Source organism: Chrysochloris asiatica, unplaced genomic scaffold, assembly GCF_000296735.1.
Source record: "Chrysochloris asiatica unplaced genomic scaffold, ChrAsi1.0 scaffold00048, whole genome shotgun sequence".
Taxonomy (NCBI): domain Eukaryota; kingdom Metazoa; phylum Chordata; class Mammalia; order Afrosoricida; family Chrysochloridae; genus Chrysochloris; species Chrysochloris asiatica.
The window spans coordinates 13,759,929-13,773,084 of record NW_006408566.1 but is presented as its reverse complement, the minus strand read 5'-3'; the positions used below and the strand labels follow the sequence as shown (position 1 = coordinate 13,773,084).

General features: G+C 42.0%; 1 protein-coding gene across 1 annotated transcript in view; it reads left to right on the top strand.

The window, feature by feature from the left end:
* The window catches only part of KANK4 (KN motif and ankyrin repeat domains 4), a 40,797-nt gene that overhangs the window by 19,556 nt on the left and 8,085 nt on the right, over window positions 1-13,156 (top strand). The window contains exons 7-10 of the mRNA XM_006862504.1: window positions 5-75; window positions 3,059-3,278; window positions 7,138-7,280; window positions 11,475-11,675. Of these exons, the coding sequence (XP_006862566.1) occupies window positions 5-75; window positions 3,059-3,278; window positions 7,138-7,280; window positions 11,475-11,675 (635 nt within the window). The remainder of the gene's footprint in view (window positions 1-4; window positions 76-3,058; window positions 3,279-7,137; window positions 7,281-11,474; window positions 11,676-13,156) is intronic.

Below are 13,156 nucleotides of genomic sequence, written 5' to 3'. Positions count from 1 at the left end.
GAAGAATTTCTTAATGCATGCCAGGCATTGAGCCAATATTTGCCGGAAACTGGGACCACCACTGACCGACTCTTGGTATTTTGATTTTTCATTGTCGTGTAAGATCTCTGCATGTTTAAGCAGTTAGCTCCAGCTCAGCAAAACTGGTAGCAGTTCTGTTGCCTGAGGCAGACAGGAGGCCTTCTTCTGTAGCCAGAGTCCTTCTCCTCTGGGTTCTCTCTCTTTGGCTCACACAGTGCTGCCTGAGGTGATTGATTATGCTGAAAAAGTAGAACCAATTGACAAGCTCAGGGAAACAGGCCAAGTGCGAGAGGCACTTACCAAGCATTATTATTTGCCTCAGCCTTGAATGTCTGTCATAAAATGTTGCTTGTGGCTTAGGCTCAAAATGGCCTCATGGCTTGAGAGAACTGTGTATGCGAAAAAGGAAATGTAACTTCTATTCCCAGAACTGTGAGATAGTGGGCAAGCTGGTTTACCTCTGACGACCAGTTTCCCCATGAAAGAAAATGATGGAGGGGTAGGATGTTTTCATCTCCTTCAAGACCTGACATTTTGTTCTGCAGTCATTACTGATTTTCTTGTAGGCTACCTCTGGGTCAAGGGACCAGAAACAAGAAAATATGTCTGTTTACTTCTGAACACCTTCATGGTCCAAGGGAATTTAAACATATAACTATTGGGCTCTACTTCAAACCAATAAATACTGACACAGACACATTTTCCCAAGTTGCCAGACCAGGCAGTATGACCCCAAGTGTAGCAACCCATATTTCTAAAACTCATTTTGCTCTCTTTGCAGGGAGCCCTTGGAGTTTCTTGTTTTATTTATTTTTTTTTTTTTTATCAGTTTAGCAGTGAGTGCTTATTATGTGGCCAATCCAGTTTTACTATTTCATTTTAGTTGATTTGACATATAGCTATTCCCAGATCGTTAAAGAAACAGAATGCAACATAGATGTTTACCAAAGTTCTGGTTATTTATTCTTAAATGAATTAAACAACTAAGCTATTTTTTTTAGTTCTTTATGGAAAACTCACCAATATGTTCCTTAACGTTAATATCTTTTTCCAGACTGTTTAGAAAATTCCGTGGTAAAAGGAGATAGATATGTAAAAACATTTCCACCACAAAAGTTCATTTTCTGCCCTAGAAAAATAATCAGAGAATATGTTTAAGTCAAGCCCTCCTCCACACCCCTGTTAAGGTTGACGCACAAGTTCACCAGCTACCTTAGAGACATAGAGAAGTGTAGCAGAACCGTGTCCTGTAGGGCTATGGGAATAAGGAAGTCTGGTGTGATTTTTGCCCATTTTATAGATGACACAAGCAAGGGTGCATCTAACTTCCAGAGTCACACAGCAGAGCAAGGACTTCAACCTTTATCTGATTTTCTGACTCCAAATCCAGCGCTATTTCCAGTATAAAAGCATACTTCCTTTTATCAGAATAAGTGTGGCATCATTCCTAAGATACCCCAACCATTTGTTTTCTCCCTTAGGTAATAATCCAAACATGTCCTCTTTGGGGGCATGTTCATACACAGTGCTGATATCACTGACCCTGGGACTACCCTCATTCATGATTCTTGTCTTAGGACAGGTTCTCTAGAGAAGCAAAATCAGTGAAGCCTATATTTGTATACAGAAAGAGAGATTTATACCAAGGAAATGGCTCGAAGTTGTAGAGGTGGTTAGTCCCTCATCCGTGGGTTCCATGTCAGGCTGGAGGCTCTGACTCATGTAGCTGCAGGGCTGGTGAACCAAGATTGGCAGGTCAAATGGCAGGCAGGCAGTAATAAGACAGGCTGCAGATGACTCCCAGGATGGGCAGATAATAGAGCAAGCTGTTGGCTCAGTTCCAAAGAACTGGAGGTCAGAGGATAAACCAAACGCAAGATCCAGAACCAGCAGAGAGCAAGCAAGCCTTGTCTGAGTGTCCAATATATTTGAAGCAAGCCACACCCCTGAGGAAACTTACTTTCAATTGATTGATTGTTGTAGCAAACTTCATAATAGAGTTGAATATGCTACATTAGATATCATCATAGTTCATAACTACATTTAACTGCCAAGTCACTGAGAATCCTAGCCCAGTCAAGTTGACACAAACCCTTAACTATCATAGTTTCTAAGGAGCTGAATACAACATCTATTTGGATCCTACACCAAGCTGTTAAACATTTTACTCTGAAGGTTCTAGCAAAGCTTGAAAGCCAAATAACTCAAGCATACCTTTTCTATTTTAAGCATTTGTTGTTGTTGTTTAGTGCTGTTGAGTCGGTTCCGACCCATAGCGACCCTGTATAGGGTTTCCAAGGAGAAACTGGTAAGCTTGAACTGCCGACATTGCAGTTCAAACGGCTTTGCAATCTGGCGCATTAACCCACAGTGCCACACCAGGACTCTATTTTAAGCATACACTGTGCATATTGTTTGTCTTAGCTTTAAACATGCATTTCCCCCATTAATTAAATATTGTGGCTTTCCAGCGCTGCCTATTAAAAACACACAAGAGCCCTGGTAGAGTTCTATAGGGCAAGGTCATTTTTACTATTTTTACTATATCATTTAGTTTATTTAGCAAATAGCTATTCCCAGATCGTTAAAGAAACAGTACGCAACATAGATGTTGACCAAAGTCCTGATTATTTATTCTTAAGTGAATTAAACAACTAAGCTATATTTTCGTTCTTACTACAGGCTGAAACCAGGAGTGTGAAAGAGAGAATCATGGTTATTTCATGTATGCAGGGATGTGATCTAAATTTATAGTTGTCTCAGACTGTCATGTAGTAGGGTTCTTATTGCTGGTATTTCTCTCCTAGTCTCCTATATTTCTACCTTACCTGGGGGTGATTGCACAGGTACAAAGTATGTGGTTAATCCCCAACTCTGAACCCTCCAGGAATAAATCACATGGAGAGTTGGAAGCAGCTGAAGGGATAAAGGTAGAAGTCAACATCCCAAGCTGACTTTTCCTAGTGGAAACTAGCACCCCATTTGGGGCACTCCAGACCAGGTACCCTTCTGGAATTAGAAACTTTTGGTATTTCAGAGGCAAAGCTTGAATACCGTCAGTCAAGAGTGGTTCCGCATCTCCAGCCGGAAGTCATCTAACCCTGCTGTGGTGGCTACCTACCTCCGTGGGGTCCAGTCACACTCTCCCCACTTACTAAAGCTGCTTGTCAACTTGGCTGATGGCAATGGGAACACAGCCCTTCACTACAGCGTTTCCCATTCCAACTTCTCCATTGTGAAGCTGCTGCTGGAAACAGGTTAGAAATGATTGCATCTGCTCAGCCGAGGTCCGGCTGTGTAGGGCAATTCAGGTATTGCACTTCTATCCATCAAGGACATTCCTCACTGTTCTGAGTTTCTCCTGTATTGCAGGAACTGAGCTAGACCATTTTGTCTTTTTTATGCCACTTATTATTCACAATGCTCTTGGTTGACGTGGGTATTATCCTCATTTTGCAGTTGAAGACACTGAGGCTCAGAAAGTAATGAAACTTGCTCAGGTCCAAGTGCTGGTAAGTGATAGTGAGGATTTGAACTCTGGCTGTCTGACACATTGCCTCTAGAGATGATCATGTTTTAACCATTTTCATAAGATACTTTTTAACAAAGGCCGTGGCTCCATCTCATCTGTTGGATTCATTCATCCCTTGTCAGATATAAAAGGCCTATACTGGCTACTACATGGGATGCAAAAGTGAGCCAGGTGTGAGACCTCAGCTTCTAATGAACATACAACCTAATGATCAGGGTGAAATAGGATGATGATTCATAAGAGAGAGATGCAGAATGTGTCTTAAGGACTGAGAAATGAGAATATGTCCTGTTGCATTGAGGGGTAGAGTTTCAGCAGACCAAGGAACTGTCTCAGATGAGGCATTCTGCTCCCTTAAAGATCTGCAACCTCAGAAACCCTATATAGGGTTGCTATGAGCCAACAGCAGTGAGTTAGTTAGCTAAGCAATTGACATACATTTTATCATTTCATCTTATAACAACTGTAATACTAAGCATTATCATTTCTGTGTTAGAGATGAAGAAGGTGACACCGAAGGGAACACCCTTGCCTAGATAACTCAGTGAGTAAGTATGTTGCTAGGACTTTAGGTCAAGGCTCATGAGTTGGCTGTTTCCATTGCTGCCGCCCAGGAATTGGAGCATATGCTGTATTTGTGATCCTTATTTTAGGAGCCTGAGTTGCAAGTTTAATGGGGCATTAAGAAATATGAAATCAGGATCCAGCAGCTTTCTCCCAACTTGAATCTTATCTGTACAGGCTTAAATCCTTTCATGCTGCTCTTGAATGAAAGACACCATCCCCATCCTGGTCTTCAAGATCCCATACACCCCAGCTCCTGCCTTACCTTTCCATCCCTGCTGCCATGATACTTTCCTCTTTCCCTAAGTGTGCTGGCCTCAGACTCATCAAGCTCCTTCCCTTCTTGGGACCTTTGCAATTTCTTTCTTTCTGTCTGGACTGTTTTCCTAAGGCTCTTTCATAACTGCCTCCTTCTCAGTATTCAAGTCACAGCTAAACTATCACCTCCTCACAAGTCACCTCCTGTAAAGTGGCTGCCTCATCTCTCTTTCTCTCTCTCTCTTCGGGAGTACCCTGTTTATGACTGTAGATGGTCTTTGCTTGTCTTTCTGTCTAACAGAATATGAACTCCAAGAATGGCTCTTGTCTTTGTTGTTCATGCCTGTTTCACCAGTCCCTAGAACAGTTCCTGGCCGACACATACTTATTTTCAATCCGCTTTTTCCACAAACTTTTTGCATCTCCCACGTAGTAAATGTTGAATGAATCTGTCAAATGAATGAGTAGATTCCTGGGAGCTAAGTAAATTCCAAAACTTTAAAACTTCCAATCCTCTAAAATTTTGTTAAGCAGTTTTGAGGCTTTTTGCCTTTCTTGTTTTATGCTATAAACATATGACATAAATATACATAATGACAGACTAAAATTCTGCCTGGATGGATCAAAAGGTTAACGTGCTCAGGTGCTAATGGAAAGGGTGGTGATTTGAATCCACCCAGAGGAACGTAGGAAGAAAGACCTGGTGACCTACTTCAGAAAAAAAAAAAAAAATGAGCCATAGAAAGCCCTATGGAACACAGTTCTGTTATGACACACATCTGGGTTTTTTGGATTTTTTTTTTCTTCTTTAGTTTTTTGAGATCTAATTACTTCCCACATCATCAAAGGAAGACTAAATTACAGACCTAACACTGAGTGATTTTTATCAGATTTCAGTTCTTCATGGATTCATGGATCATATAAAAGTGATAGTTCAATGGAGAAAAAACATAATCCAATGACAAATGCCTCTGTGTTCTGTTAATTATGGTCAATGTAGGGACCTTTCCTCATAGAACATAACAGTATCAACTACAGCTTCTTGCATGCCTTCTGTGTCCCAGACACTGTGCTAAGTAAGATATACATTCATGTTGCCATGCACAGTCCTTTCAGGGATTGTGAAGCAGATATTAATTTCATTTTCCAAAACTGAGGTTCAGCCAGTATGTAACCAAGCCAGAATTCCATTCCAGCTTTGTCACTCTCTAAATCCAGGCTCTTCCTACAAACACAAACTAGGTTTCAGGAAGGCTATGAGACTTTGGCTATACCTATAATGTGCAGAACGAGTCTAAAGATCAGATACATATACCCCATGTCTGTAAGTAACTCATAGACTTGTGTGGTAGGCATTCTCCAAGTAGGTCAGAGAACGGACAACCTAATATTTGGTCGTTATAAATTTCTACTGATGTTGACAAAGAAGACTCCATCAACTGTGTGCTTGGTAGGGTGAGTGATGGGCTTTAGGACCACTAGATGTGGATCCAATTCACTTGACTTTCATGTGAGCAGTTTGTGTCACCTCTCTGAGCTTCAGTTTCCTCATCTATGAAATGGGAATAATGTTTTTTACTCTGAGTTAGAAAATACAGCCAAGGTCATTGGACCCCTCGGCTGTTGCTAACTCTGCTGTGGACCCTTCTTCCTGTGTTTCCTCAGGGAGGTTGAAAACAAGCCAGTTTATTATTATTATTATTTTATTGTGGTGATAAATATATATAACAAAAATTTGCCATCATAGCCATTTAAAGTGGCATGGATTATATTTACCATGCTGTGTTACCATCACCATTATCCATTTTGAAGTTTTACATTACCCCAAACAAGAATCCTGGAGTCCTGGTGTGGCGCTGTGGCCTAATGTGTCAGACTACAAAGTTGTTTGAACTGCGAGGTCGGTGGTGCTCACCAGCTGCTCCTTGGAAACCCTATATAGGGTCGCAATGGGTCGGAATCAACTCAACAGCACTTAACAACAACAACAAACAGGAATCCTGGTGTGGTGTTTTAGGATCAGCACTGGACTGCTAACCCACCAGCCGCTCTTTGGAAACCCTATACAGGGTTGCTATGAGTCAGAACTGATTCAACGACACTTAACAACAACAAACAGAAACTCATTGCCCCTTTAGCGATAATTCTCATTCCTCTCTTCCTCTGCCCCTGGTAACTACTAAAAGACTTTGTGTCTATTCATTTGCTTATTGTAGATCATTCATATAAGTTGTTGCTGCTGTTAAGTGACTTCGAGTCGGTTCTGACTTATGGCAATCCTGTGTAGGATTTTCAAGGAGTGGCTAGTGAGTTTGAACCACTGACCCTGTGGTTCAAACCGACCATGCAGTCCAGCGCTTTATCCTACAGCGTCGCACCAGGACATCCTTTTGTGTCTGACTTACTTCACTCAGCATCATATTTTTGAGGTTCATTCAAGTTGTGGCATGTATTAGAACTCCATTTCTCTCTGTGGCTGAATCATATTATGTTGTATGGACAGTCCACATTTTATTAGTCATATATTGATGGACATTTTGGTTGTTTCCACCTATTGGTGATTGTGATTAATGCTGCAATGAACATTGGTATACTGAAGCCAGTTTTAAAGGCTGCTAAATTGCAAAACAGCGACCCAACCACTGTGAAAAAGATTCCTCTATTCCATGTGTGGCCTTTAAGCAGCAGGCAGTATCCTGTTGAATTGGCCCTGATACGTTAGGGGTTATTTCCATACCCCGTGTTCATTGTTCCTCTTGCAGGGTTCTGCAATGTGGACCATCAGAACAAGGCTGGCTTTACTGCTGTGATGATCACCCCCTTGGCTTCTGCAGAGACCAGTGAAGACATGGCTGTTGTCTGGAAGCTTTTAAGAGAAGGAAATGTGAACATCCAAGCTTCTCAGGTAGGAGGAGTGAACATAGTCTCCTCTTTACTTAATGCAGAGGTACTTCTCTGCTTTATTCTGCCAGTGGGGTGAGATATGCCCTGAAAATCTGTGCAGATATTTTAACCCAAGAAGGCTGGGCCTCCAGATGACATCTATCCAAAGCCTGAGCATTTGGGTTTCTTCAAAGGTCCCTGAGACCCAGGCAGGATTGGGCTGAGGTCAGTGAAGCATTTATTCTGTGTCACTGTCACTATGGAAGAGTCCATCTGGATTCAACTTCTCAACCAAACATTCCCACCGATAGCTTTCTGTGAAGCCATTTGCTAGTTGGCTGCTCAAGGAATGCCCCTAGAGGTGACCCACCCTGATCTATGACCTCTGGGTCTCTAACGAGGCAGGATGCTCTTTAGAGGGCTGGTTCTTTAAAAAAGGTCTCCCCCTTGTTGTCTCTTCTCTCCCCAAAGCCCTTTAACAAAGTTATGAATTCCCAACATAATGGAGAGAAAGTGTAGATAGCCAGGTTAGGCAGGAATGACTACTGAGTGAGCAGTCTTAAGGATTAGGAGAATCCCCATTTCGCAGCTTCAGCCCAGTCATTGGCAGGGTGAGCTGATGACTCAATTACCAGGCTCCTAAGTGATGGACTTCCCAAGTCCTTTAAATATCCAGCCCTCCAAACACTCCTATCTTCTTACTTCTCAGCCAACCAGTGTGAGTGACACCGTGCCCCAGGCTCCAGAAGGGTGCTGTGGGTCAGGCTTAGAACAGTAGTTGTTACTGTGATCAAGTAAGACCCTAAACAAAGGTGGCAGCTGCGGAGTCCGGACATGTGTGCTCTACCAGTGCATTGCGCTCCCTTGAGTCTCAGAGTTTAAAGGGCACTTATAGGTAACTTAAATCTACCCCGTATTCTTTCTCAAAATTCTACCAAATGGACTCCAGCTTCCTTATACACTTACGCTGTAAGGGAATTTGCTTTCTACCAAAACAGCAGCCCTCATCCACCCGCTTCCTTTATTTTCACTCTGGGAAGCTCTGATAATTTTTTAACTTGAGCCAAAATTTGATACTCTGGCCCTTTTATAGAGCATTTAAATAAGAGAACTAGTTTAGAGTTCATTCCAAGAAAGATTTTGCAAATAAGAAGGTATAGGAGGAAACCCAGAGAGTTGGGATGTCTCTGTTCAACTTCTTGTCCTGTCTACCTGGGAACATAAAGTGGGGGTGTGGTCTTTACCCAGTAGGACTTTGAGTTAGACAAGACTCCACATGAAACAGTAGACATTTCTCAAAAGGGCACTTGTCTGTCTTTGACCAAGTGGAATGCATTTAACTCTTCTTCTTCTCTTAGAATGATCATTGATGGTAGCCAGCCAAACTGTCAACTTCTATAGAGGGTCTGAGATTTACTTTACCTTCAAGCTAATAAGTTAGCCTGTAGGTTGGCAGAGGATCTGAGGCTCATGTGTCAGAAAAAAAGGACAGCTAATTATACTCACAATAATAGTAGTAAGCACAGTATTAGTATTTGCATCCAAGCTCCAGTTCCCACAGAGTGGTGTGAGGTGGACCACATAGTACCTGTACAGGAAGTGGATTGTATTACGGGAGAGGAATAGTGAGTTTAGGGAATGTGCATCTTTTATAATTGACGATAAACATGCCTGACCTTTGCTTTAGAGGGAGATACTATCTCTCTCTTTCAAAGCTGTTTTCTGTACAAGCATCTTTAAAAGATAGACTGGAGAGAGAGAAAGAAAAAAAAAAAAAAAAAAAAAAGACGAACTGGAACAAAAGGGATGACAGAATAGGGCCCCATTCATAAGATATCCAGAAAGGCAAGAGACCAATGGAAAATGGTCTATAACAGTATGTGTAACACCCGTATTTCTCACCCCACCACCATCACAAGTGATTGCAGATGGTAGCTGATCCTGGTTATGAAGTTATTTTGTACACTTCATCTAATAGCAATTTACTGATGGTAAGAACCAGACATTTGTTTTCAGAGTGGTTTTCATCCTCTATAACCACCTACCTCATTGGTTTCATTTAAATAATTATGTTTCCCATAAACAAGTTAATTTTTACTGAACTGGCAACGTTTGCTAGAGAGGATGCTTGCCCATGATGAAAATCAGCCCCTTATTTTTGCAGAGGAGGAAACTGATGCTCTCAGAGGGTAAGGAACTGGTCCCAAGTCACCAAAGGAGAGGCAAAAATATGTTGCTACAGCTGTTTCCTTCAGCTACCCCAGGGGCCTGGTAGATATGAGAAGTGAAGGTACCAAGTTAAATGGGAGTGAATGGGGGGTCTGGGAGTCTCCTGGGGATACATTACTTATTTCTCTGTGTGTTTCCAGGGCCAGTGCCTGGCATACGGTAGCACTGTGTAAATAAATGATCACTGAATTAAACTGCATGTACTGAACCAGGAGGGAGGCAAGGAAGGAAGAAGGGGCCTGGAGTCAGGAAGAAGGACAGACACTGAGCACAATCTGGATATTATCATCTGGACTTAATTACACTTGGAAAGAGGGTCTGGATGGAAACCTAGTGGTCTGGTTAGTCCAGTAAACAACCATAACTTCTGAGCTTGAGTAAAAGCAGATCAAAAAGTAAGCAGCCATCTCTGGAAAGATCTGTGTGGGCCCTAGAGAAATGGAGAGCCAAGGATATCTAATAATATGAGTGCATTCCCATATATTAATCACCTACAACAAGACAAACTTTTGCCATACAGTATCTCTAAGCTTTGTATATTGATGATTGTATCTAACATTTACCTAACACTGGCAAAGCACTCTGTTCTGTCTGAAGGTCTTCTCAAATGTGGCAATTCACTCAGTTCTTAAACAACCCTATAAGATAGGTAATATTAAAATTCATTCCTTTTTTATCAGATAAGTAGGAGTCACAGAGAGGTTACCTTACCCACATTTACAAAGCTAGTAAGTGCTAGAGCCAGGATTGCTTTGATTCTAATCTCCTTTCTTTTCTCTAAACCCCAGCATTGTGGGCCAGAAAGTTAAGCCATCAGTGACAGCAGATTGGCACTTTAATCAATTAACACGTCAAGAAACTGATCCTCAGCACTTTCTATGTGTACGACTCTGTGCCCAGAGTCACAATGCATCTGACCAAGAGAGAAACAGAGTCTTGGCCTCGTTCTTACAACTTTACAAAACCTGATGTCCAATCAGCTGGACAAGTTTGTCTTGCCTAGAATCCGAGAGAACCATGAAAGCAAAATATTAAAAAATCATATGAGAAGATGCTGTATATATATGTAAAAAATCTATGAGAAATGAGAAGCGATACTTAGTTTGTAATGAGAAAATTTATTATTGTACATTACTATAATTATGTATCTCATTTGATTCCCACAAAGCCTCGTGAGGTGCATAGGACAGATCATTATTACATTAATTTATAAGAAATTAAAGCCAACAATTCAGGGGAGGCTAGTGATGTGCGCTCGCCAGGTTCACACACTAGTAAACAGCAGTACTAGAACTTGAACTCAGCTTTCTGACTCTTGTCCATTGCTACACCAGTGGCTACAGATTACAAATGACCCCAAGGAAATATAAACAGGTATCTTGTTGAGGCAAGATGGTTCTGGGTGTCATTAAACAGTTGCCATAATTTTTAGAAAGATAAGATTATAAAATGTGAAAATACCCGAGGCCTTCAAAGCAGGCCCAAACCTTGTGCAGCAAGTCAGACTTGGGCAAATAGTCAGAAGCTACATGCTGGAGCACTGAGTCCTTCATTTGTTCCATCATTCAACCCTTGTCAGCATGTCCTTGGTGCTGGGCACTGAGGAGACAGAGATGAAAAAGACTCTGTCCCTGCCATCTAAATATCTCATAGTTCATGAGAAAGAAAGGTTGGCAGGTTGCAATACCAAGTCATAAGTGCTGGACTGAATTAGGAAACCTATACCTGTACAGGGTCGCTATGGGTCGGAACCGACTCGATGGCACTTCACAACAACAACAACAACATACCTGGGGAGTTAGGGAAGGTGTTAAAGAGGTAGCATTTGACAAGTATCTTGGAAGAATGCTAAAAGTTTGCAGGCAAAGAAGGGTGCATCCTGTACCAAGATTAGAAGGAAATTCCGACCAATGACCCTTTTCTTGAGAAGCCTTCAGAGAGCACACCCGAGTGAGAGAGGGTTCCATCTCTGTGGCTCTGTGTGCAGGGAGGTCAGACTGCTCTGATGCTGGGAGTGAACCACGACAGGGAGGACATGGTCCAGGCGCTGCTCAGCTGCCAGGCAGACATCAACCTGCAGGACCATGATGGATTGTCGGCCCTCATGCTGGCCTGTCACCACGGCAACATGGACATGGTACGGCTGCTCCTGGCACATCCGTCCTGTGACAGCAGTCTGACTGACAAGGTGAGACTTGTAGGTGCTGAGACCTACATGCCAGAATTCAATGCACTACACGGTGATAGCAACAGAATCAACCTCATAAGCTGGTTGTGGGATTTAATGAGATGATATATAGTAAATGCTTGACGTCTTGGAACTAGAAAAGCCTCTGACCCTAACCTTTCACACCATCGTCCTGCCTGAGCCAGTCCTGAGCCGCGTCTGGTCATCGCAAGAACAGCATGTATCTTTGAAGCAGCATCTGTGCTAGCTGGTGGGGAATTCCTGGAAAGCCAGATAAAGGAATCAATTGCAAATTATATCGCGTATCTGACAGTGACCCACTTTACAGAGTCTACTAAGAGAATCTGCTTGAAGTTGCGTTACCACCTCTTAGATAAACTTTCTTGTAACGTTATGATGATGATGATCATGATAATTGACATGTATTGAATGTTTAGTCTGTATCAGGTACTGCACTAAGCATTTACATGGATCATCTCATTTAAATTCTTCAACAGCTTCATGAGGCTGATTCTGTTCTGCTACTTTTCAGATGAGGAAATTAAAGTGCCAAGTGGATAATAATATACCCGAGATCACACAGCTAGCTACTGAACTCCTCTATGCCCATATCCTTCTTTTTTTTTTATTGACTTGATTTATTATTATATTTAAAACATTTATATGATTTCAAAGTAAAAAAAATACAAAACAAGGTGTAGAGAAATGTGGTTTCCATTGTTGTCCCCTTCACACTGTTTTCTCTGTTTTTTAAAAACTTTTTATTGGGAATAGAGTGAAGGTTTACAGAGTAAATCATCAGTTTTCCATTCAACAATTCATATACATTTTGTTTCATCTCATTGGTTGCAATCCCCTCCATGTAACATCACTTATCCCACCTCCTACCTGGGTTTTCTGTTTCCACTCTTCAGTCTTTCCTAAACACTCTGAGCTTTGTCCTTGGGTAAAGGCTGCCCTTTTGATCTCCACTGGCTGCATTCCTCACTAGTGTTATTGTTCCTCTCATAATCCTATCTTTTGTTTGACTGAAAATTGAGTCATGGGAGGGTGGGGAGGTAGGGGTAAAGTGGCGGAGCGGTGGCAGAGGGGGGTCATGGTGGTGATGAATTCCGTTCCAGACCTAAGCCGTGAAGAAGAACCATAGTCTCCAAGGCTCCCCCCGCTTCTATCCAACTACTAAGCCTAGTTTCTTTTATGATTTTAAGTTTTGTTCCACATTTTCTCCCACTCTATCCAGGACCTTCTAATATGATCCCGTTCAGAGAAATTGGTAATGATTGGCAAGTGATAGTTTACATGGGAGAACATTAGTTTTACATTCATTCTATCGTATATTGTTTCATTGCCATGGTTACAATCCCCTCCATGCAATCCTTCCCCGTACCCCTCAGGTCTTCAGCACACAGTCGCTCTCCCTCTCTGGATCTAAAGTCTCCAGCTGCTCCATCGCTCCACGTCATCATCTCTGGCTCCATTTC